The 27155-nt window shown below is 41.9% G+C and overlaps 1 protein-coding gene across 5 annotated transcripts in view; it reads left to right on the top strand.

Moving 5' to 3' along the window:
- The window catches only part of FHIT (fragile histidine triad diadenosine triphosphatase), a 928323-nt gene that overhangs the window by 80703 nt on the left and 820465 nt on the right, over positions 1–27155 (top strand). For all 5 annotated transcript variants that reach the window (XM_072989324.2, XM_078388814.1, XM_072989326.2 and 2 more), the window contains one exon: positions 6979–7105. In XM_072989324.2, the coding sequence (XP_072845425.2) occupies positions 7003–7105 (103 nt within the window). In that variant the 5' untranslated portion in view covers positions 6979–7002. Of the gene's footprint in view, positions 1–6978; positions 7106–27155 lie in introns of those variants that run through there.

Genomic DNA, 27155 nt, shown 5'->3' with positions numbered 1-27155 from the left:
CAGCCATTCCATCCCTCTTGCCACTATGCAATTGTATGGTAATAATAATTTAAAAAATCAAACCTCCAAAGATGTTATATGCCAAGAACAGTAGTCTTCTTCATTGCATCTCATGTTGAGTCATTCTCTCATTTTATTACCCTCCTCCTAGCAATATTGCCTTTTCCATTAAGTTCTTCTTAGGCTTTGCAAACTAACAGCTGTGGCTTTGTTTATTGAGACAATGTTCTCATGTTAGGTCTTCCTCTCTTCCTATTGCCATCCTCCAACACCTCCAATGTTTCCTAGCAATATTGTCTTTTCAGGTCAGTTCTTTATTCTAATATGTGAATGGTATGATAGCCTCAGTTTAATCAGTTTTGCTCTACAAAGATTTGAGGCTTGACTTGATGAAGCATCAATTTTTCTGCGTTTCTTGTGGTCTGTGGTATTTATAAGGCTCCAACTCCACATTTCAAATGATTTGTTTTTTTCCCCAAGTTTTTCTTCACTGTCTTTTACATTTTGTTTTTGTTGTTTAGTCTTTAAGTTGTGTCCAACTCTTCATGACCCCATGGACCAGAGCACGCCAGGGCCTCCTGTCAAATTCATGCTGGTAGCCATCACGTCCTCTGTCGTCCCCTTCTCCTCCTGCCTTCACACTTTCCTAACATCAGGGTCTTTTCCAGGGTGTCTTCTCTTCTCATGAGATGCCTGAAGTACTGGAGCCTCAGCTTCAGGATCTGTCCTTCCAGTGAGCACTCAGGATTGATTTCCTTCAGAATGGATAGGTTTGTTCTCTTTGCAGTCCAGGGGACTCTCAAGAGCATCCTCCAGCACCACAGTTCAAAAGCATCAATTCTTTGGTGGTCAGCCTTCTTTACGTTCCAGCTCTCACTTCCATATATTGCTACTGGAAAAACCATAGCTTTGACTATGTGGACCTTTGTCAGCAAGGTGATGTCTCTGCTTTTTTAGATGCTGTCTGGGTTTGTCGTCGCTTTCCTCCCAAGAAGCAGGTGTCTTTTAGTTTTGTGGCTGCTGTCCCCAACTGTAGTGATAATGGAGCCCAGGAAAATAAAATCTGTCACTGCCTCCATGTCTTCCCCTTCTAGTTCCCTGCCCCTTCGGAATCCAGCTTGTTCTTCTGGGAGTTCACGGTCCACATACTGCTGAAGCCTACCTTGTAGGATTTTGAACATAACCCTGCTAGTGTGTGAAAGGAGTGCAATTGTACGATAGTTGGTGCATTTTTTGGCACTGCCCTTCTTTGGGATTAGGATGTAGACTGATCTTTTCCAATCCTCTGGCTACTGCTGAATTTTCAAAACTCGTTGGCATATTGTGTGTAGCAACTTAACAGCGTCATCTTTAAATACTTTAAATAGTTTAACTAGACTGCCATCACCTCCGCTGGCCTTGTTGTTAGCCATGCTTTCTAAGACTCACTTGACTTCACTCTCCAGGATGTCTGGATCAAGGTCAGCAACCACACTATATGGGTTGCTCAGGACATCCAGATCTTTCTGGTATAATTCTTCTGTGTATTCTTGCCACCTCTTCTTGATGTATTTTGCTTCTGTTAGGTCCATACCATTTTTGTCCTTTATCATGTCCATCTTTGCACAAAATGTTCCTTTCATATCTCCAGTTTTTTTGAACTGATCTCTGGTTTTTCCCTTTCTGTGATTTTCCCTTATATCTTTACACTGTTCACTTAAGAAGGCCCTTTTGTCTCTCCTTGCTATTCTTTGGAGTCCGCATTCAATTTTCTGTAACTTTTCCTATCTCCCCTGCATTTTGTTTCCCTTCTCTTCTCTGTGATTTATAAGGCCTCGGACAGTTGCTTTGCTTTCTTGCATTTCCTTTTCTATGGCATGGTTTTTGTTGCTGCCTCCAGTACAATGTTACGAGCCTCCATCCATAGTTCTTGAGGCACTCTGTCCACCAAATTGAGTTCCTGAAATCTGTTCTTCACTTCCACTGTGTATTCATAAGGGATTTGGTTTAGATTATACCTGAGTAGCCCAGTGGTTTTTTCTACTTTCTTCGGTTTAAGCTTGAGTTTTGCTATAAGAAGCCGATGACCAGAGCCACAATCAACTCCAGGTCTTGTTTTTGCTTACTCTATAGAGCGTCTCCATCTTTGGCTGCAGAGAACATAATCAATCTTATTTCGGTATTGCTCATCTGGTGATGTCCATGTGTCGGTTCGCCTCTTGTGTTGTTGGAAAAGAGTGTTTGTGATGACCAGCTTGTTCTCTTGACAAAACTCTATTAGCCTTTGCCCTGCTTCATTTTGAATTCCAAGGCCAAACCTACCTGTTGTTCCTTTTATCTCTTGACTCCCTACTTTAGCATTCCAGTCCCCTATAATGAGAAGAATATCTTTCTTTGGTGTCAGTTCTAGAAGGTGTTGTAAGTCTTCATAGAATTGGTCAATTTTAGCCTCTTCAGCATCATTGGTTGGTGCATAAATTTCGATTACTGTGATGTTTAAAGGTTCTGCCTTGGACTTGTATTGAAATCATTCTATCATTTTTGAGATTACTGTACAGTATATCTCATTACAGCTGATCCCAACACTATTCCCACTCTTTTGTTGACTATGAGGGCTACTCCATGTCTTCTATGGGATTCTTGCCAACAATAGTAGATATGAAAATTGCCTGAATTGAATTTGCCTATTCCCATCCATTTTAGTTCACTGACACCCAGGATATCAATGTTTTCTCCTGCCATCTCCTGTTTGACCACCTCCAGCTTCCCAAGGTTCATAGATCTTACATTCCAGGTTCCTATGCAGTATTTGTGTTTGCAGCGTCGGACTTTCCTTTCACTTCCAGGCGCGTCCACAGCTGAGTATCCTTTCGGCTTTTGCCCAACCACTTCATTAGCTCTGGAGCTACTTGTCCTTGTCCTCTGCTCTTCCTCAGTAGCATGTTGGACGCCTTCCGACCTGAAGGGCTCATCTTCCAGCACCATATCTTTTAGCCTTTTATTTATGTCCATGGAGTTTTCTTGGCAGAGATACTGGAGTGGCTTGCCAGTTCCTGCTCCAGGTAGATCACATTTAGTCAGAACTCTCCACTATGTCCTGTCCGTCTTGGTTGTCCTGCACGGCATAGCCCATAGCTTCTCTGAATTACTCAAGCCCCTTCGCCACAACAAGGCAGCAAACTGTGGAGGAGTTCTTTTATATATGATAAATAATTTTGACCTTAGTTTCCAGTGACAAGCTTTGCAAATCTAGAGCCCTTCCTTTTTTTTAATTTGAATTCCAAAAGGCAAGGAACCTTTTTTCAAGGGGGGGGGAGGGTTTGGAAACTGGAAGATTGCTTTTCATTCTACATTTGTAGGGGGCAGGCACGGCAGCATTAGTTTACCTGAGAGTGTAAAGGCTTTGTATTTTTCCCTGTTTTATGTGCTGTATTTCCTCATATGTTTGCTTCACCATTTCACTAAATTCCCAACATCTCTTCTAAATATTTTAGCACAAGGGGACTACAGGCACATCCCAGTTGTTATCTGCTGTCCTCTCTTCGTATGTATAGTAGAGATCATGTGCTGATCTTCTGGATCCTCTAGCAATGAGAAATTCTACATGAGGGAAGTTTCTATTGGAATTTGTAGTTTATGTACATGTAAATGTATACTATTTTAAAAGCCAGGAAGTTCAATTTTTCAAACACTTCCAGTTTATGAATATGGCATCTACTATTTGAAACACCAGGAAATGGCCTGATACTGTTGCACAGTATTGTTCACATGTTACAGCAGGAAGAGAAAAGACACACTTTACATAGCAAAAGGAAACTTCAGTGTTGACAGTGCTACTGATAGCAGTCAAGATGATCTGCAAGATACTTTCTTGTACTTATTATCATTCACATGTTAAAAAACACAATTGCTTTGTGTTTGGGTGAGAATGAGAAAAAAGCCAACAACTTGTGGGATTTCCTCTTGCTTGGTTTCATTTTGTCTGTAGGTGGGACACAGGGCTGTCATAGCATTCCCTTTGAAATGTCATTCCTATTGAATCTAACTGCCACAGGTTATCCATCTATCACTTTTTGGCATGCTAGCAGTAACTTTCAACCCTGAGTGCTCACTGGAAGGAGGCTCCAATACTTTGGCCATCTCATGAGAAGAGAAGACTCCCTGGAAAGACCCTGATGTTGTGAAAGTGTGAAGACAAGAGGAGAAGGGGACGACAGAGGACGAGATGGTTGGGCAGTGTCACCAAAGCTACCAACATGAATTTGACCCAACTCCGGGAGGCAGTGGAAGACAAGAGGGCCTGGTGTGCTCTGGTCCATGGGGTCACGAAGAGTCGGACATGACTTAATGACTAAACAAGAAGTAGTAACTTCGTACAGTTCATGTTTCTCCTCATCCACCTAACATCTGATGAAGTGGGCTGCAATCTAGGAAAGGTTATGCTGAGGAAAAGATGTTAACTCTGAGGTTTAAAATTGTGTTTATGGTTACAAGACTGATATAGCTAGTTCTCTGGAATTTCCTCCTCTCCCATTCCCCCATCCACTAGCGAATGTTATTTGTATGCCAGTTTCTGGCAGAGATTGTAAATTATCCTTCCACCCCTTTCTTCATTTACCACATAAACGATAAATGTAATAGCAGAATGCCAAGAAATATACAGATGTTTTCTCAGAACAAAAATGGACCTTTGCTTCCATTATGGTGGGATTCATACCATTGCATGGGAATATTAATGCTAATTGGTTATATTTATTATTAACACTAATAATTTAAAGAAGATACAGGGGCTTATAGGAAATTTAAGAAATGAAGATCTGCATTTGCTTTTTGCCTGACAGATCTTTGGTCCCTCTATGTAGTGATACTGCCTACTCCAACTTATAGTGGTTCTTCAAAGATTCAAAGACAAATGTTGCAGCTTTGCTACTTGGGATCCTTGTGGCAGAGACTTGGGGAACTGGACATGGGACCTTGTTCATATGTGCTGTGACCTTGAATTGTGCAGTTTTTATCACTCACAAAATCATCATTGACATGCTGTCATGTCAATTCTGATTTATGGCAATCGTTTTCAGGGTTTTCTAGGTAGAGAATACTCCAAAGTAATTTACCATTCCCTTCTGCTGGGGGCAACTGGGACTGTACAGCTTGCCCAAGGCCAATACACAGTGGGGAATTGAACTCTCAGACTCTGGCATCCCAGCCAGATATATGAACCACTGAGCCATCCAGCCAGCTATCACAAAAGCTTCCTGTTATTTGAACCTCTTCTTTCTTGCACAAGAAGCAAGCAATCATATATTCTTAAACCAACAAATATCAACTGATTAGGTCAAGAAGACTGGCTTTTGAATCTGCACTTATGTTCATGTTTGGACTTCTGGACTTGTTTGGATTTAGCATTTTTTTAAAATTGTCAAACTCCAATGAAAGCCAAAGGCATTACAGTTATGGCTATCTATTATAGTATCTATTCATTTATTATGATATCCATGAGCTACCTTATTAAAAAAACATGCTTAGTTTCACGTTCACACAATGAATTCTAAAGCACACATTTATTTTCTGCTGATTTGCATTATTTTCTTAGGGAGCAAGTGAAAATAAATGGACATCAAAAGGGTATTTATTTTACCACACTGTTTTCTTAATTGACTTTAGCCCATAGTGAACTTTACCTCCAGTTTTAAAAGGGAATTGCACAGTAGAAACACAGGAAACAACTCAAAAACCATGTGACTTGAGTCGGCTAAAATTAAAAGGCTACATATTGTAAATTTTTTGAGAAATGTAAACAGGCTCCTGAAGAGATCACTTTTCTTTTATCCTAGACATGTCTCATGATATGGTTTAAATCTGAACACACTTCTGTTTTCTAGAGAGATGTCAGGACACATTGATTAGGGAGGCATGCTACATGAATTGTGAACCCTTTAAGCACAAGGTTAGCTTTGCTTCTTGCTTGTCTCTGTATTTGTTGCCTTCTAAAACTTAAAACATTCTACAGTATACTATTACTTTACATTCTAGAGTAGGATTTTATTATTTTTCCCTTAGAGAATCTAAGAGCTACAGTTAAAGAGACTGAGGTCCCACTTGTACTGTAGCCCCTACTAATTCAGCCAGAGAGTGAGAATAAAATCCTCCAGGTCATCACTTCTCTGTTCCTCAGGAGCCTTGGTTATTGAAGCATACGATCTTGCCTTTATTTCCAAGGTCATCAACCTTCTGCTAGATGTGTTTATTATTTCTGAGTATAGCAGGAAGCATCATCTTAAGTTCTGTTAGTGTGCTTCCTATGCTTCGCTTTTTCGCCTTCTGTAATTCAATTTTCAAAGTGTTTGCCTCGGCAATACCCCCACCTCTGTTCAATGTCCATTGAACAGAGGTGCCCACTGAAGCATTTTGACTTCCCCATTTTAAAATTATTGTTAATCCAATTCAATTGCAATATAAGAAGTGAAATGTGCAGGGTAAGCTTGCAGCTGCAGTATATGGGTATCTTGTGACTTTGCTGGAAACAAAAGCCAATGTTTAATCTGTCATATCAACTTGCTCCTTCTGCGAATAGATCTGCACCTTTAAAGTATTTCATAATTTTAAGTGCTTCACACTGGGTGTAATAGCAAGTATCATTATAGATCTGATGGTGTTAGTCTCCCTGTGCGTGTGCGCATGCATAAATATTTTCTACTTCTTAGAAGTTCTTGTGTCCTGCTCTGATATGAACATCCCAAAAGATGTATACTTAGCTATCCTCTAATATAAATAGCAGCCCTTTCCATCCAAACTACAAGATATCTAGATGAAAAGCCTCGGAAAATACTGTTGCCTGGCTTCCTTTGATAAACAAGCAAGAAAAGAGAAAGTATGGTGCATTACAGTGACTCTGTATATGTTCTATATTCTGAAATCAGGATAATGATTTATGTCCATTATGCCTTTGAATATCAACCACAGTAATTGTTCAGATGATTTAACATCTTCCATCCACAGACCCTGTGCACAGAAGATTTGAACATGTCCTTTCGGTTTGGGCAGCATCTCATCAAGCCTTCTATTGTGTTTCTGAAGACAGAACTATCTTTTGCCCTCGTGAACAGGAAGCCAGTGGTCCCGGGTCGTATCCTTTTTTTCTTTGATTAGAAATGCCATGTATAATGGTGTTGGATCCTCGGCAGTTTCCGTAGGAATAGAAGCCTCTTCTTCTCTCTTCACATGGAAGAACAGGTAAGATGTTACTCATATTTATTCTGAAGCCAGTCAGTGGAACATAATATGCTTGATCAGTGTTGCAGAACTTCTGAAAGCGGTTGCTTAGCAACAGTGGCCTTAAAGGTGAATTTCCTACTGACCTTTTCACCATAGAAGATATATAAATAAACAGGTGGAGGGTTTTTTTTCTTTCTTTTTTTAAAAGAATCGGAACTGTTTTGAAAATGTTTCCTTTAAAAACTGTTGTATCATTGGCCCTTTTGTGCAGTCGGCTTCTGCTAATACTGTGGCGGGTGTTTTCACCAAAACAAACGCATTTACAGGGCTTCTTGAAGGTGTGGAATTGGAATTAAAATATAACAAGCTCCTTAAGGTGTCTAAATGCCAGGCACACCAGTGCCTTCCACAACCAAATAAATAATCAGATCACAGTTTTCTGGATCTCTATAGGGTTATGTTTTTGAGCAGGAAAATTCAGACTAACTTGCCTGCGTGAAGAAAATGATCTGTAGCTATTAGGACTCGTAGTAGAGCCCATGGGTTGAATGCAGAAGGTCTTCAGTTTAGTCCTTGAGAAAGCGGTCGCGAGTCAGAGTAGGCAACCCTGGGGGGTGGGAATACTCTGTCCTTTTGAAAGGCAGTTTTCTATTATTAGAAAGTGCGTCTAGAGTTACACTTTCTTCTTTTATGTTTAAATCTATGACATGTGAGATGATTACCACAGACTGGAAATCACATACATTTGTTGTCTGGCCTCAGTAACTCCTGAGGATTTGGTGCTTCCAAATAAGGTTGGCTTTTGCAGGTGTTGGCATGAGGATGTGTGAGAGCAAAATTTATCAGATAAGGGATCTCCGTCTTTACAAAGAACTCTCTCAATTTTTGTGAGCATGAACACAATTCTTCAGTCCTCCGCTGGCAGGGACTGAAGAGGCATATTTTTCAAATCCAAAAGTGTCCGTAAATAATTTTTAAAAACTAAGCAAATTAACTCCTACCCCCGCTCTAGCAAATTTGGTGTTTCCTAACATAGCTTTCAGCTGTGAGCAGAGGTAAGAACTTAGCACATGCATGTCAACCATGAAATGCTACAGTAGGGGTTTCTTTCTCTTGGGCCTCTTTTCCTGCCGTCTGGGTGATTTTAGCAGGTGGCCATCCTAACTGCTTGTAAATATGGTATTATGGCAGTGAAGTGTGAATGGGAAGTTTATTTGTTAATTGTTGATTGTTACTTTTTTATATGTTTTTTTAGTAGTGTGATAATGAAAAATAATAAAAAAGAAAAAGTATCAGTGGTATTCAAGGCACAGTCAATGAACTGGCAAAACAAAACTGATACATTTGGTTGTAAATAAATACAACTGCCCCACAATATTTTAGCATTTATTTTACTCCTATCCACCCAAGAATGTAAGACTCAAAGAAAGCTAAAATCCTACAAGTATATTCCAAATATAGATACAGTTTTCTAATTAAAGATATGTAATTCCTCCATTTCCTTTTTTTTTTGTTATTTAGTTATTGCTTGCTTTTCTGAATATGATTTTCTTTTTGGGTGATGATAATGGGTGATAATATAATAATCTTAGAAATGAAGAGCCATAAGCAACCTTATGGATCATCAAGTCTAGCCCCTGTCAAGGAGGCACAGTGGGGAATCGAACCCCCAACCTCTGGCTCTTCAGCCAGATACCTAAATTATTGAGCTATGCATGTTGTGGGAGTGGGGGAAGAAGTAGTATCTTATGATTTATTTTGAACATTTTTCTTATGTTCTTTGTGTTACAGTGCTGGCTTTCTTCTTTTCTTTTATCCCTGAACTGCTGAACAAGTGCTCAGTGACTAAAAGCAAAAGCATTGCTTCTTCTACACAATTATACTGGGAGAGGGAAAATGGTAGGAAAGAAAACTACCTTGCTGAAAACAGACAGGGGTGTGTAAAATGCAGTACTTTGCAGTTGTGAGCCAATAAAAGGCTTGCGTAAAGCAACATCTATCTGACCCAGCAACAACAGTATTTCCTGTGCTTTACAGCAATAATTTTATCTGCTTGGTTTCTAACTCACAGCTTTTAATATATATGTATTTTCCAGGAGACAATGCAATATTAATATATTTGAGTTTCCCTGAGTTGGAGACAAAAAGAATGAGTTTAAAAGCCAATTCACACTGGATGTCAGGTTAATTAACTTGTGTGGTTTGAAAAATCTAGCTTTAGTAAGAGCAGGCGATAGGTTTAGATGATGAAATTATTCATAGAGTAAGAATACCACTTGGAAATTTACTTTAAAAAGCGATTATATGCCGTTGGAGTTCCAAGGTCCACAAGAGTGATTGGTTACTCTGACAACTGCATCATTTTAAGATTAGTAACTTTTTCAGTTTTGGTGCTTGGTGTGTGCATGCATGTTACATAGTGTAGAATTTTTCATCTCTGATTAATGATTTGTGTATTGTTCCTGAACCGTTTGTCTGTTGCATGGCCAGAATCCTACTGTATTTTCCTGTATGTAGAAGGAAAGCAGCAGAAGTTACAAGCTATGAGGAGCTGGTCACGTGCTGATAGTGTGATCGGCATTCACCAGGCATGTGGTCGGCACCTTGTTTAATTAGCCTAAGTGTCCTGCCCATCATTTCTTCAGGTGGAGAAAAAAAAAACCCACAATAGAATAATGACCCATGTTTTTAACTGGGACTTCTATTTAAAACCAGAGCACACAACAGTGTGTCCATAATTTGTGCTTCTAGTGGTGTTCTCCATTCCTTAAACCTGAACCTTGATTACTTACACTCCCAGAATTTTGCCTGGAGAATTCTTGGAGCATTCTGGGAGTAGGAGTAAAAAAAATAAAAATCCAAATGCCACGATGTCCTTAGCAAAAAATAAAATAAAAAATTTTTTAAAAAGAGAGAAATGGCTGCATCTAGAGCAGCTGAGATTTCAGAACAATATATTAAGACCAGTGCCTAGAAAATAACTGCTTGTGTCAGTTTAAGCAGATTCTTGGATTGTGGTCCAAAGAGATAACTCTTCTATTGCAACCCATGCAAAACTTTAGCTAACACTGGTCGTGCAATATTCTAGCCAGAGAGCCAATCTTTACTTCTGGTTCCAAAAGTCACCAAAGAGGACCAAACGAAAGAACCAGCACTGCACTGTTTGTAGGCCGTGAGAGTTACATTGATTTGACCTACATCTTCTCATTCACCTACACTTCTCCAGGCAGAATTCTGGAAGTTCCAGCCCACAGACCCACACCTCCGGACCACCTGCATTTCACTCCCCTTCATTTCTCTCACACATATTTCCAAGGCTGCATGGCTGTCTCGGGATTTGCTTCCTGTTAATGTACAAAAAGCACACTGGCACGGTGCTTCCTGGAAACTGTAGTTCTTTGGGAAGTGCCGGTCTATAGATCCTAAAGGCAGTGAGACTACGATTCCCAGGAGGCATACGTTTTACATTGACAATAGTAAGTAGTGTTTACCATTTGTTTTACCAAGTGCTCGATGTTCTGCATCTGGTCTTTTTCATTCTGTTTGCTTCCTGTCTTGTAAGGAGCCGCTCTGGAGTGTCAGGTGCTTGATAAAAGTAATGGAATGGCTAAGGAAATCTGCCATCTAGTGAATGAAGTGACATTGCAGACAACAGATAGATTTAATTACATAACCACAAAGGGGATTTAAGAACCAGAAAAAAACTATCTGCTGGAGCCGAAATCAAGACACCTTGAAAAGGCTTACAAGAGTTGTTGGTATAAACAGGAAGTGCTTCCGGCAACCTTCTTGTTCAGATCTGAGGCTTGTCAGTCTGAATTCCCAGAGCTTTACCTTGGCTTCAACTGCAGACATTTTTGAAGGCTTTGTTCATGAACAGGTCATTACACCTAAGCAGTCTTTTCAGGCAGGCCTTCCATCAAGTAAGGACAAGTCTTCTGTGTGCTTTCAACTGCTAGTGCTCTTGACAGCTAAGGGTACCTTCTCCCCGGTGGACCAGAAGCTTCAGGAATTCTCTGCTCCTTGGTGACATCTGTCCCAAAAGGCTATTGATCCTTTTTTGTAAGAAGATCCCATGTGGTGCCGAGATGAACAGCTTATCAGACAGCTGGCATTCTTTCTCTCTGTTTGAAGAGTTCAGAGGCCCTGCAGGGGGAATCAGTGCATAAAGCTGGCTACAGATCCTCTGAAATGGTGAACGACACAGACTTCCCTGGGGCTTCATCTCTAGAGAAGGCTAGGTGTTGAGTCTCTTTTGCTGTTCTTTCTTTTCCAAGTGTTCTACTCTCCCTACAGTGTCATTCCCCCACCCCGCCCCATTTTTGACTACTTCATGCTGAAGGAGAGAAAAGGCCTATTTATGCCCATCCAGAAGGCTCTACCTCCTTCCATTTTCTCTCTTTATCCACAATGTGCTACAGTCCACTACAGCCACAGGCATACATATGTGTGTGCGCACCCATAAGTATAAATGTACAAGCATGTATACTCACACAAAGAAAGTCAATGTTCACAAGACGGTTGTATTATTAGAGATAAGACTCACCGTATTCTAGCAGCAGAACACCTGGACATGAAGGTTGAAGTAACTGTCCCTCCAGAGACCCATCGCAAACCAGATGGAAGGATTTGGATCAAATCTGAAAGCGGTCCTGGAGAGCTGTACTCACTGAAGGACCTTGGGCAACCCTGTACACTCACTTCTGGAGAGCCTCTTATTCTTGAGAAGTTTGATGTCTTCTTCCTGCTGATTCAGAATGCTAAAGCATGCTGCGGACACGTTTATACTCATGCATTTTAAAGCTAAATAACCCCATGATGCACACCCACAAGAGTATCCTTTGTATCTTTGACATGTTTCAGATGTCTAGATTGCACAGTTTTGGAGACAGGCAGGCAGAGCGCAGAGGGATACCTTTCCTTTATTATTATAAATAATGTACAGTACGTTGCCATCAATGTTTATTTTAACACATTCAGCTGTAAATTTTGGTCTAGGATTTATGCTTCTTCATCGGTTCAGTAACTTGTCTTCATGCCATTTTAATAATAACATACCCCATGTTTCTTTTTCTGATCTAATTTTGCCACTGATGTTTTTAAAGAGTTTTGGAAGAAGTATACTTTTACAAACAGAAAATATCGAATTAAGAGGGCAGAGCCTCTGGGAAAACAGCTGAGTTAAAGGTGGCTAAGTGGTCGAGCTGGACTTGTCTGTACAACCCATTATTCTATGATAAGAATCCCTTAATCCTCTAAGGTCAGCCCTGAAGTTCAGTTCTTTGATACACATTTTAGAACAAACTCTTAAGTTTTCAGTTGTATGCCCAAGAGATTTAGTGGACAGGTAGAAAAGATTTAAGGGATCTTTTGCCGGGAAGCTGAAGTTCAGGATGTGCTTGAATGTTTGTTGAATGAAGCTTAAATGAGAGAAATGAAATATGTGGAACCAAGCACAGCTGCAGAAAAGAGGTAACAGTAGCTGATGTATGATGAAGACGTGTGCTTATGAAATGGCCAACAAAAGAGTCAAATTAAGAGAAAATGGCTTAATTTGAAAGTAAGTAGTGTCGAATGAAAGGTAGGAACTTAATTAACCTACTTATGCTTGTTGTTCAAGGATTCAGGATCTGAATTTTAGACAAACAAAGCAAGAAACGAATAATGTGACAATGACTCCTACAGAGCCATCATAAAAGCAAATGCTGTCTTCAGTGGATGATTAGCTATGAAAGCAGATGTCTCAATTTATGTTGTAGGCCTTTTAAAACAATAAGACAGTTCTTCTTGCAGAGGTAAAATCACAAAGACTTAATAGCAGTTTGCAGTTGGAATAACTAGCATAAAGCGAGTTTAAACTTTTACAAACACCTGCCCATAAGAAAGAAACTTAATATGGCAGTGGACGAAATTGGCTATTATAGGCCCGTTGCCATTGTTTCTTTCATGAGCAAAGTGGTCGAGAGGGTGGTCGCTGATCAGCTTCAAGCACACTTGGATGAAACAGATGCCCTGGACCCCCATTTCAGTCGGGCTTCAGGCTGCGCCACGGTACAGAGATGGCATTGGTCGCCTTGTACGATAACCTGTTGAGGGAGGCCGACAGGGGCAAAACGTCTCTGTTGTTCCTCCTCGATATCTAGGTGGCCTTTGATACCGTCGACCACGGTATCCTCCTGGGGAGGCTCTCTGAGTTGGGAATTGGCTTGGCGCTTGCCTGGCTCCGTTCCTTCTTGGAGGACTGTCCCCAGAGAGTACAGCTTGGGGAGAGTGTTTTGGCCCCGTGGAGTCTCTGTTGTGGGGTTCCACAAGGGTCGATTTAACATCTACATGAGGCCGCTGGGTGGGGTCATCAGGGGATGTGGAGCATCGTGTCATCAGTATGCGGATGACACTCAGCTCTACATCTCCTTTTCACCAACTGTAGGTGATGCCGTCCAGTCCCTTCAGCCGCTGCCTGGGGGCTGTACTGCAATGGATGCAGGAAAATGGGCTGAGGCTGAACCCAGACAAGACGGAAGTTCTGAGGGTGGGGGCTCCCATGGCTGGCGGCGTGGGTGACTCTCTCTCATTCAGGGGAGTGACCCTGGCTGCAAAGAGTGGGGTTCGCAGCTTGGGCATACATTTGGACCCGGCGCTCACCATGGAAACACAGGTGGCGTCGGTAGTCCGTACCGCTTTCTTCCACCTCTGGCGGATAGCCTGGCTGCGGCCCTACCTTGACACGGGGCGCTCATAATCTCAAGATTAGACCACTGTAATGCGCTCTACATGGGGCTGCCTTTGTGGCTGATGCGGAAACTTCAGGTGGTGCAGAATGCAGCGGCCAGACTCCTTAGTGGAGTGAGAAAACACAAGCACTTTTCTCCTATTCTGGCCATGCTGCACTGGCTGCCCATTCGTTTCCGTATTGACTTCAAAGTATTAATGCTTACTTATAAGGCCCTGAACGGTTTAGGACCTTGATACCTGGCGGAATGCCTGCTCCCACCAAGATCTACCTGGATCACCCGTGTGAGCCAGGAGGTGAGGTTGAGGAGCCTGACGCTGAGGGAGGCTTGGAGGGAAAAGACATGAAACCGGGCCTTCTCGGCAGTGGCTCCTCGCCTCTGGAATAACCTTCCTCCGGAGATTCGCTAGGGCCCTTTGCTGGGCACATTTAAAACCCAACTAAAAACATGGATGTTCATCCATTCCTTCCCTCCTGTCAGCACTTGACTCTTTTTTCTTTCTCTATTCATTATTTATTGTATTTGTGCACTGTTTCTGTTATTGATTAGACCAATGGTTTTGTGTTATTTAATGTATATATGTTGTTGGTAGCCGCCCAGAGTGGTAGAATATACCAGATGGGCGGGATATAAATCAAATAGATAATAATAATAATAAACAGCCATTTTGTAGGAAGCATACAATATCTTGCTTTGCAGTTTACCATGTATGCAGATTGTTAAGGTGTTAAAATGTATGTGGAAAGTATGCTTGCTTGCTTTATTTATTTATTTATTTGTTTATTTATTTTAGTGGCTCACAGTTTTAAAATTATTTACACAAAAAACAGAATACACTACAAGGTTAAGAAACAACCGTTCAATAATAATTTCAAATCAATGAATGAATTAGATAGTAATACAGTGGAACCTTGACTTACAAACGTCCCTACCTACAAACATTTTGATTTACGAACTGCTCCGTTCACAAAATTTTGCTTTGACTTGCGAATGGAGCTTCCATTTACGAACACAAAAAGGCAGGGGGAAAGGGTGGGAAATTTGAACTGTTGGTGGTGAAGAGGCTGCTTCTTTGTAGCTCTTTTACCCCAACGGTTAGGGAAAGGGATGTGGTGGGGTAGCCCACAGCCAGGAGGCTTGAGCCTCCTGGGTGCTCTGGCTGGGGCAGCAGGGGTGGTGGAGGCAGTGGTAGCCCAGCACCAGGAGGCTTGAGCTGGCCGTGTTTCTTCGGCCGTTCACCCACGGCCGCAACGGAGGCAGTGTTCTCCCAGCGTGTGAGGCTTGAGCTGGTCGGGTTTCATCAGCTGCTCACCTCCCGGCTCACCTCCTGCTCGCTCCTTGTTGCCCTCCGCCATTTGAATTTCCCGCCATCAGCCCATGGAGGGTGGTGCGGAGCAAGTGGAAGGCAAGCTGGGAGGCGAGTGTCCGAAGCACCCCTGCCAGGCTCGCCTCCCGCCGGCAGCGGTCACAGGAGCAGTGGAAGCCCAGGAGGCTTCCGACTGGTAAGGTGCTGCTTTTTCATTTTAAAAAACTGTTCTGGGTGGGATTTGTAGAGCGAGTTTGGACTGGGGGGTTATGTTTCTGTGCTGTGTTGTTTTGTTTTTGGATTTTTAAAAAAGTCCCAGCTCTGTTTATTTTTATTTTTGGTATTTTTTTGAAATGCTGGAATGGATTAATCCTGTTCCCAATGAATTTCTATGGGAAATGGTGCTTCGACGTATGAACATTTTGACTTACGAACACCATTCAAATATGGATTACGTTCGTTAAGTCGAGGTACCACTGTAATTAGAAACCATTTACAAACTTCAAAAGCACACTTAGAAAAACAAAAAACCCAGCATCCAGGGACTCCGTGGTGGTTATTAAAAGCCTATCTAAAGAGGTGGATCTTCAACTGTCAGCAGAAGGATAAAAAGAGCATTCCACAACGTGGGAGCACCCATAGAGAAGGCCATCTATTGTATCCCTAAATGTACCTGAGGGCCACGAGACCGAGAGAAGGCCTTCTGCAGAAAATCTTGAGGAAGGCTCATGCAGAGAGACACCGTCCCTCAGGTAGCTTGGACCCAGACTGCATAGGGTTTATAGGCGATAACCAACATTTTGAATTGGGCCTGAAAATCACCAGAGCAGCTATTAGAGGGAATGGGTTCAATGCCTTCTGTAACTGGTCCCAGTTACAAAAAGTCTGGTCGCTGCAATTTTTGAACCATGTTGGAAGTCAGCCCTAGGTACAGCATGTTACAATAACCCAAGCAGGATGTAACTAAGGTATGTGTCACTGTAGTGAAGTCAGATAGTCTTAAAGTCTGAGGTCTGTTTCTTTTGATAGTGTGCAGTGGTAATTATGGGGTGAACATTTTGTTTTTCCGATACCATCCTCTTAGATAAGATTGGCTTTTTGGTGAAACACATTAAGTCCTGGATTGTGTTTTCCAGGTGAAAACTCTGAGCAGCAGTTTTATGAATACACCTCATATTATGTATAAATATATGCCTTTAAGGCATGTGCCTGAACAGCAGCTTTTTCTTCCTAGTTGCTGGGAGTGCTTTCCTTAGATGTCTAGCCTAAATTTAGAACTGTTTGGAAGGTTATGTTCTGGTTTGTAGAGTCAGAAGTTTTATTTTTGCTTTCAGCTCTCTTTCTTTACAAAATGCCTTTAAAACTTGTGTGCATGTGTTGCTCCATATTTTTTAAAAAAACAGAGAAATTCTCAAAAGAGAAAAGAAACAGCAGTTTAAACTGTCTTGGAAGCCATACCACCAAAAGGAAATTAAATTAAGAGCACAGATCAACCCCACACCCTTGCCTAAACAACAACATAATGACACAAAATTTTCACACTTTAACTTCTACTCCAAGTAAACAGGTGTGAGGTCTGTTGTTCAGTTCCAGGTAGGCAGGCAGGCAGGCAGGAAGCCAGCCTTCTGCTTATCTAGGATTAAGCTCATTAAACACACTGAACCTTCCTCTAAAAACAGATCAGTTGAACTAGACCTGGTGTTTATGTAACAGGGCATAGGCTGTGCTACAATCTGTTGTTTGTATGCACTGAAACTATACAAGTCTATGTTTCATTCCAGCTTTTCCATATTACTAGTGATGCACCATATAGGGAGTTGATTGGCTAATGGGATTAGTGTTCACTTGGGATGGAAGTTGAAATACAAGCAAGGTGGATCAATGTGCAAATTTTTGAGGGGAGGTGATCCCTACTCTGAGTGGCTTTGGGGAGGGGCATCACCATAACCACAACGTTTTGCTTTGAACCAGTGCTTCCCAACATTTTTCAAGTCACAACAATAATAACTAAGTAACTTGCGACCTCCCCCGCCACATTTGCATAAAAAGACATTATTAACAGGGTAAAGAAAGAGACATTAAAATAGATTTTTCAGAATGTAATTCTAACGTAATATTAATGTAGTACCGCATAGTTATGGGAGGGCTGTAAGTCCGCCTCTGCCACAGAAACTTTGAGAAGGAAAAAAAGGTCAACACACTATGAATTTAATTTCCTTTTTTTTCATTGTAGAAACAACTGTCTTTATGTCGCTCCCCAAAAAAAGCCCCCTCAGTGAAGACCCTCTCTCATGCTAGCCCAAATAAACACTTCCCCATGCTCCCCTCCCTGATTTGCTTCCCTCACTCCCCCCCCCCCCCGCTGCCTTTCTCCTCTGAGATTCAGGCTGGGGTCTGGAGGCATCTCCCTGCCCAGGTTCCCTCTCCTTTCACTGTGCTGCACCCAGAAGAGCAGGAGACTCAGTCCGAGCAAAAGGTGCTACTGCCGCCGCCACCGCCGCAACTTTTCAATCTTGCCACCATCTTGGGTGTCAACATTCCCAGCATGCACTGCACACTCACCCCATTATGGCCTGTTTGTACTGGGATAATGCTTAGGTCCAAAGGGCTGATGTCAGTCTTTCAAAAGTGGATGGGGAGGAGCAGAGAGAAATGAGTGAGAGCGGGCCTTTTCAGAGAGGGTAGGAGTGATGTGCATGCAATAAAAGGAAAATCTGCCCAAAGGAGTACAGAAACAACTAAGAACTCTAGGTTGCTTGCAGTTTTGGTTCGTATTAAAACTATCTATCCGTGAGCCACGCGGATTAAAATGAAACAGCATTGTGTACCATATTTAGTTTAATAAATATTTTAAAAAGCAACTAGAAATAACTGTTGATTCCTCAGAAAACACTTTGCGACCCTTGGAAATCCGTGCTTTAAATCAAAGGTTTTCGTCTTTGGGAGATATTATATTATGGTGACGGTTTATTGGGTTTAGGTGTCAGACCCCAAATTCCAAAGCCCCCTATATTAGAACAATGTGCTTGCTAGGCTAAACCAGAGCTCATAGTATAGCTAGCCTTATAAAGATATGAGATACCCAGTATTGTGTAGTGAATAGAGCGATAGACTAGGACTCAGGAGCCTGGGTTTGAGTCCCTGCTGAGTCAGGAGTGGAACTGGTAAAACCTCTTGAATATCTCATTTGGCTTGAAAGCTCTATTAGGGTCACTATAACTCGGTTCTAACTTGATGCCACATAACAATAAAGGTTTGACCCTGAGGGAGTTTTTGGGCTTTTAACTTTGGCCACATTTGGAGAGTTCACCTCCCAGCAGATATAGGCATAATTGAAATATCCCATTACTCTTTGACATTCTTGCAATTTGTTTTTCAAAGGTTTCACTTCCATCTTATCCTTGCACAGGCAGGAGCAGAATCCAACTAGCATGTTCCTTTTGTCTCCTCCCCCTGCCTTTATATGAATCTGGATGATCTCAATGGGACAACCAAGCCCATTCTCTTGTACTTCTGTGTAGAAATAAGTTTTTGAAATATACTGGAACTCAGGCCATTTCCCTTTTTAATTCCTTCTGTTCCTTTTTAACAATTTATATCCTTCAATTCCTGTATTCCAGTCATGGGAGTCATCCCACCAAGTTTCAGTTATTCTGTCAAATCATATTTGCCCTCTTGAACTAAAATTTCCAGTTATTATTTGTTTTCCATACTCCTGGTACTCCTATATAGACACTGTAGGTTGTGTGATGTGTGGCCTGCTTCTCTTTGTACATTTTTATGAAGATTATTATTGGAGTCTGTTCGTCTTGTTGTGCATAAACCTTCATCTGTCTTTACCTCTGAGCTTGTGTCTCCTTCCCATCTTCTAATTCAGCTTAAAGCCTTCCTGATTAAGTTCTTCATGCTGTGGCCAAACACATTTTTCCCAGCCTTTGTGAGGTGCAGCCCATCACTTGCCTGTGCAGCATTAATCAGGCCATAGTCTTCTTGCTGATGTAATCTTCCATAAGATAAATCGCATATCCTTCCTACTCAGCAAGTCCCAGTGTTTCAACCCTGCAAGCCCTGGCTCCACTGCACCACTGTTAAGGACAAGATGGCTGCTACACTCTACTGACACTGTCTGAACATGTTACTGGGCCACCCTGAGGCAGTGTGAGGCAGCTATAATGGAAAGTACTCAAGCATGATTTGATCCTGAACATGATATTAGCTTTACAAAAGACCTATTTTTTACTTGTTGATGCAGTGTGGTGCACGAGCCTCCCTAAGGAGCACTTAGCACTCGGTCAGAGAGTTCCACAGGCCACTTACCTGCCACCTTTGCGCTGAGGCAAGTCCCAAGACCTCAGCAGTGTGTAGCGTAAGCCCCTTGAACAAGTCTGACCTTAAAATAACACTTTACTTTTACCCAGTACTTTGCAAGTACAGACACATAGGCTTTGTAATTCCTTAGAATTCACAACAGCTCAGTTAGGTAGGACTCTCAATGATAGCTGGTTTGTGGTCCTCTCCACCTCCTGGATTTAGCCAGACCCTGCTGTTCAAGAGACTAGTCCTTTGCAAGAATTTTCATAATTACAGTGGTGCCTAGCAAGACGAATGCCTCGCGGAATGAAAAACTCGCAAGATGAATGATTTCTGCGATTGCTGTGGTGCCTCACAAGATGGCTTCTTCTATGGCTATGCTTTGCAAGACGATTTCTCCCCCAAGACTGATGCCTCGCAAGATGAAAATAATTTGTTCATCTTGCGAGGTTCCCATAGGAATGCACTGCAATGCATTCCTATGGGAATGCATTGCATTCCTATGGGTATGCATTGCAAATAGGAATGCAGTGCAAATGGGAATGCAATGCATTCCTATGGGAATGCAATTGCAATGCACTCCCATAGGAATGCATTGCGATTTTCGCAAGACGAAAATTTTGCAAGACAGCGCTACTCGTGGAATGAATTACTTTCATCTTGCAAGGCACCACTGTACTTTTTTTTAGAAAAATAAGAGTTTCATATAATCAGTTTATATTGCTCAAGCTTTAGCATAAAGAACATATTCAAAGATAATTACAGTTAAATAAAATAACGAATCCCCATTAAAATAAAATAAAAAAACACTACTAAGCTGGGCTAAGGTGGGCTAGCCCACCTCCTTCTTTCTCTTTACTCACATTCTCTCTCCTTCAAGCCACATGCTCAAACCAAGTTCTTTTTCTGTCCCATCATAATGGAATTGAACCTCTCCTACATAACCCATCATCCATTTTCTACATTCTCTAACTCCTCCCTTCTTGACACTTCATGGCTGTTAACCAGTTAGCCTCGAAGGGCTGCAACACTTTCCTCTACCCTCAATTCCCATGAAGATGCACATGTTTTATCTCTTCTCCAATTAGCTCAGAATGTTGAGTCTTTTTTCCCCATTCCTCTTTGTCCGACCTTCAGCTTTATCTTGAACCACACTGTACCAGTCTTCAGAAAAACACTCTCATAGCACTTAGAAAAACACTTTCCAATGTCTCTCAAATCATCTTCACACAGAACCCGTCTAACTCCATCTTACACTTCTCTGACTACGTATCCCACACTGCTTCAACTCCATCACACAGAGTAATTCAGCTGTCTGCATTTTTAGATTTTCCTGATGGGGAAGAATGTCTTCACAGCTGTGGAGACTCTGATTTGGAGACTTCCACATCTATTTACTTACTTATTTACTTCCTTCCTTGCTTGCTTGCTTGCTTACTTACTTACAGCTACATTAGTGCAATGCACTATTCTGGATTGTTCACAACAAATATAATAACAGACAGATAACCAAAAAAGTGTAACTGTAAAAAACATATAACCATCAGAACAGCAATATTACTAAAGCTGTTCTCACTGTAAGAGTGAGAACAGAGGTGCAGTATCAGGCAGGGTCTTTATGGAAGGCCTCTTTGAGGAGCAGTGTTTTAAGCTACCTTCTGAACATTAACAGGGAGGGGGCCAGGTGTAGCTTCACTGGCAGCCGGTTCCGTAGAGTCAGTGCCGCTGCAAAGAAGATCTGATTCCTTGTAGAAGACTTCCAGGGCTTCCTGGGAGTAGCAAGACGGAGGAACATAGCCTGAGAGGATCTGGTGGGTCAGTCAGATGACATTGGGGAGAGGTGTTCCAACAAATAGCATGGTCCCAAATGGTGCAGTCTTTGTACATGAGTATTAAAACCTTGAACCTGATCCGGGGCACAATGGTAGGCCAGCCAAACTGGAGTAATGTGATCAAATTTGCTCACACTAGCCACCAGTGTGGCCGCCGTATTCTGAACCTGCTGTACGCCTCGGTCAGCCTCGAGGAAAGCCCAACGTAGAGAACATTGCAATATGGAAAATGACCAGTGCTTGCCCTCTTCCTTATTTCTAATATTGTGCTGTGGCTTCAACTTTCGTGTGCAGGCAGATGTGTCCAAAGCTGTCCTGAAGCAACACAAAGCCAGTTTAAGCATCTGCAAAGTATAGCTAAGAATTTGATTCTCGCAGACTAGAAAAATTGGTCCTTATAAATAAAGCGTGCTGCTTATATATACTGCCCCAATGTTGAGGTGAACATCATTTGGGACCCACCATCATTCCTAATGAAGTCAAAGAGCACCTCTGCCTTGAAACAGCCTTGAGTTTGGCCTTTGGCCCTTTTTAGAGCTGGCAGCATGTTAGTTTCAAGTCAAGGCCGTATTGAAACCTTGTTAGATTCTTGTGCCGGAAGATGGATCCAGTATAACATCACTTCAGGATTTTGCAATTAAGTTGTTAGTCTAACTAATAATGTAACATTTCTGCTTTTCTACCAAAGTAAGTAATTTGAGCCCCAACGGTTGTTTACATTCAAGCGTTTGTTGTTGTTTAGTCGTTAAATCATGTCCGACTCTTCGTGACCCCGTGGACCAGAGCACGCCAGGCCCTCCTGTTTTCCACTGCCTCCCGGAGTTTGGTCAAATATAGATTTCCCAGGAGACAGATAAGGTGATCAGGCACTCCCATTTCTTTAAGAACTTGCCATAGCTCGCTGCGGTCCACACAGTCAAGGGCTTTTGCATAGTCAATGAAGCAGAAGTAGATGTTTTTCTGGAACTCTCTGGTTTTCTACATAATCCAGCGAATGTTAGCAATTTGGTCTCTAGTTCCTCTGCATCTTCAAAATCCAGCTTATACTTCTGGGAGTTCTCGGTCCACATACTGCTGGAGCCTACCTTGTAGGATTTTGAGCATAACCTTGCTAGCATGTGAAATGAGTGCAGTTGTATGGTAGTTGGAACATTCTTTGGCACTACCTTTCTTTGGGATTAGGATGTAGACTGATCTTTTCCAATCCTCTGGCCACTGCAGAGTTTTCCAAACATGCTGGCATATTGAGTGTAGCACCTTAACAGTGTCATCTTTTAAGATTTGAAATAGTTCAACTGGAATGCCATCACCTCCACTGGCCATGCTTTCTTCTGGCTCCAGATGCGCAACCACGCTATATGGGTTGTCTGGGGCATCCAAATCTTTTTGGTATAATTCCTATGTGTATTTTTGCTACCTCTTCTTGATGTCTTCTGCTTCTGTGAAGTCCTTACCATTTTTTGTCCTTTGTCGTATCCATCTTTGCAAAAAAGGTTCGTTTAATATCTCCAATTTTCTTGAACAAATCTCTTCCCCCCCCCCTTTCTATTCTTTTCCTCTATTTCTTTGCACTGTTCATTTAAAAAGGCCCTCCTGTCTCTCCTTGCTATTCTTTGGAAGTCTGCATTCAATTTTCTATAACTTTCCCTTTCTCCCTTGCATTTTGTTTCCCTTCTCTTCACTGCTATTTGTAAGGCCTCATTGGACAGCCACTTTGCTTTCTTGCATTTCTTTTTATTTGGGATGGTTTTTGTTGCTGCCTCCTGTACAATGTTACGAGCCTCCATCCATAGTTCTTCAGGCACTCTGTCCACCAAATCTAGTTTCTGAAATCTGTTCTTCACTTCCACTGTGTATTCATAAGGGATTTGGTTTAGATTATACCTGACTAGTACAGTCGTTTTTCCTACTCTCTTCAGTTTAAGCTTGAATTTTGCTATGAGAAGCTGATGATCAGAGCCACAATCAGCTCCAGGTCTTGTTTTTGCTGACAAGCATTTACCATCAGCATAACACAGCTTTGTGTATGTTCCACTCATGTCTTCAGTAAATATAACCATTATTGAGCTTTCTTTTTGTTGTTTATATACTGTATATATGTATGCACATCTTGTTCTTTTCATATTGTACTGCAAGGTTCTTGCTTTCATCTTGTGTTCAAATTCATGAAGAATGAATTTGAACATTAATAGAATCCATTTGTGGACTAGGGCTTTTATTGTAAATAAAATTATTCATTTGTTCTGTCCTATTGTTTTCAGCAGACATGGTATTGATCTTTGGGTTTGAGCTTGGGGATGCCATAAGTAGTGCTAGCATAAGAAGAGAACACAGCAACATTTGTAAATTGATTGAATGTAAAGCATCATGACAGAGACAAACATCATTTCTACAGCAGTGGTATATTATATAGAGCATTTTTCAACAGTTTATTGAACGGAGTATTGAAAAGAACATGCTATCCAAAGTGGAACAATGAGTAGGATGTTATTAGGACCAAACAGTTTTATGGTGATTCATTGAGGACGATCTGAGTCTTACAACATAGGCATTAAAAATTAGAATGTTTTTTTTAAAGAGGGAAAACTTTTGCCAAGTTTATATAAAAAAAGCTATAATGCAAACCCAGCAGTATTATGTTATTTACGTATGTGTTAACTGTATAGTTGATCTCCATCTGTATCTTAAATTCCAAAAGCATTGATAGCTTCCTATTGTTCTTACTAGTAACGAGTGATATGATGTTTAACCATGATTTTAAGCTGCCATGAGATGCAGTGCAAATGTTTGAAAAAGAAATAATGAATGCAAAAGCCATGGGCAACAAGGAAATGTGTTGTTCTAAAGACTAGGGAACTGAACTTGTTCTTCATAAGAGATAAGTGAGGCAGATAAATTTCTTGCCTCTACTAGCTAGTTGTTACCAGCTATCAACTTCTACCAGTTCCTTGAGAGCCGGTATGGTGCAGCAGATGAGTACTGGACGAAGACTCAAGAGATCTGGGTTAAAATTTCTGTTGTGCCATGGAAATTCACAGGGCGTGGGTGGCACTGGTAAAACCACTTTTTAAATATCTCACATACCTTGAAAATGGTCACCTATTAAGTGAGATGTGACTTGGCCGCACAGTGGGGTCTTGACTTGAGAACTTAATCCGTATTGGAAGGCGGTTCTCAAGTCAAAAAGTTCGCAGGTCAAATCTGCATTTCCCATAGGAATGCATTGAAAACCATTTGAACCGTATCTGCTCTTTTCCGTCCATAGAAACTAATGGGAAGCTGCTATTCCGCCTTCGACCACTTTTTTTAGTCGTTTAGTCGTGTCCGACTCTACGTGACCCCATGGACCAGAGCACGCCAGGCCCTCCTATCTTCTACTGCCTCCCGGAGTTGTGTCAAATTCATGTTGGTTGCTTCGCAGACACTGTCTCCTCTTGCCGTCACACTTTCCCAACATCAGGGTCTTTTCCAGGGAGTCTTTTCTTCTCATTAGATGGCCAAAGTACTGGAGCCTCAGCTTCAGGATCTGTCCTTCCAGTGAGCACTCAGGGTTGATTTCCTTTAGAATTGATAGGTTTGTTCTCCTTGCAGTCCAGGGGATTCTCAAGAGTCTCCTCCAGCACCACAATTCAAAGGCATCAATTCTTCGGCGGTCTGCTTTCTTTATGGTCCAGCTCTCACTTCCATACATCACAACAGGAAAAACCATAGCTTTGACTATTCGGACTTTTGTTGGCAAGGTGATGTCTCTGCTTTTTAAGATGTTATCAAGATTTGTCATCGCTTTCCTCCCAAGAAGCAGGCGTCTTTTAATTTCGTGGCTGCTGTCTCCATCTGCAGTGATCATAGAGCCCAGGAAAATAAAATCTGTCACTGCCTCCATATCTTCCCCTTCTATTTCCCAGGAGGTGATGGGACCAGTGGCCATGATCTTAGTTTTTTTGATGTTGAGTTTCAGACCGTTTTTTGCACTCTCCTCTTTCACCCTCATTACAAGGTTCTTTAATTCCTCCTCACTTTCTGCCATCAGAGTGGTGTCATCTGCATATTGGAGGTTGTTGATATTTCTTCCGGCAATCTTAATTCCGGCTTGGGATTCCTCCAGTCCAGCCTTCCGCATGATGTATTCTGCATATAAGTTGAATAAGCTGGGGGACAATATACAGCCTTGTCGTACTCCTTTCCCAATTTTGAACCAATCAGTTATTCCATATCCAGTTCTAACTGTTGCTTCCTGTCCCACATATAGGTTTCTCAGTAGATAGATAAGGTGGTCAGGCACTCCCATTTCTTTAAGAACTTGCCATAGTTTGTTGTGGTCCACACAGTCAAAGGCTTTCGCATAGTCGATGAAGCAGAAGTAGATATTTTTCTGGAACACTCTGGCTTTCTCCATAATCCAGCGCAAGTTAGCAATTTGGTCTCGAGTGCCTCCGCCTCTTCGGAATCCAGCTTGTACTTCTGGGAGTTCTCGGTCCACATACTGCTGAAGCCTATCTTGGAGGATTTTGAGCATAACTGTCAGGGTATAGAATTTTATAGGCCTGAACCCATATATGTTTCATTAACGAGCTGCCATTATGTGCAGATGAGAGAAAAGCTGAATCATCCTAAGCTGATGCAATGAGGTGAAACCAGAAAGAGCCCAGGTGCAGAGATGAGGTCACCTGGAACCCGATTGGACTGGACAGAGACAAGATTATGTATAAATATGGACTGTGTCTGTGATATGTTCTCTTCTTCTGATGTGATTTTCTGCCACGCATGCTGTCGGACTGTGTGAAGACTTCTAAATGTGCTGTAGAGACCTACCTGTATATAAGTGTACATATATGTAAATATAACCGTCAAAGAAGAACTAGTAAAGTGTCTTCATTTACTCTGCGCCAGAAACGTAACAGAGGTTATGGGCCCAGAAACGTGCGCTGCGCAAGACAGACGGTGGTGAATAAACGTGGGTGAAGTAAATAAATGAAGGAAGAGAGCAAAAGTGACAGTGGCAGTGAAGTAGAAGACTTGGGAGAAGACAGTTCGTCTGTTAGCCCAGGAGGGGAAAGGAAACAGAGAACTGCGAGAGAAGGCAGGATGGCATACAGCACGGGAGGCGTAGGAGGCTTGGCCATAAATAGACTGAATGGTAAAAATTACAGGACATGGGCAGTCAAAGCAGAAATGTTATTACGAAGAGAGAGCCTGTGGTCTTATGTGAGCCGTCCTCCAGCCCAGTTAACAGAAGAGCAAGAGGAAGAGCATGAGAGAGCACTGAGTACTATTATTTTGTCCCTAGAAGATGAAGAATTAGTACATATACAAGGACTGAACACAGCCAAGGCAGTCTGGGACAGACTGAGAGGCATCTATCTGAGAGAAACAGCAGGCACAAAGATTTCCCTAACCAGGAGGCTTTATAAATGCCAAATGAGGTCTGGGGAAAGTGCCTCAAAGCACTTACAAACCATGAAGGGACTGTTCAATGAACTGCAGTTAATGAACGTTGTTTTCCCTGAGGAGCAGAAGGTTTACCTGATTTTGAGCAGTTTAAGTTCAGAATTTAACATGCTTATTACAAGTTTAGAAAGCCTTTCCGATACACAACTAACTCTTGAATATGTAACAAGCAGAATCTTGCAGGAGGAGGAACACTGCAAAGAGAGATTCCAAGCTGCAGAAGAAAGCCACGTGGGAGCTGACCGGGAGAGACAGAGACGGAGTCCAGACGGCAGCGTGTCCCGAAGATGAAAGCCAGAGACGAACAGAGAGCAGCGTGGGCGTGCCATGATG

This window comes from Pogona vitticeps, chromosome 2, assembly GCF_051106095.1.
Source record: "Pogona vitticeps strain Pit_001003342236 chromosome 2, PviZW2.1, whole genome shotgun sequence".
NCBI lineage: Eukaryota > Metazoa > Chordata > Lepidosauria > Squamata > Agamidae > Pogona > Pogona vitticeps.
The sequence above is the reverse complement of the archived record's forward strand: the minus strand, read 5'-3'. Positions and strand labels throughout refer to the sequence as shown.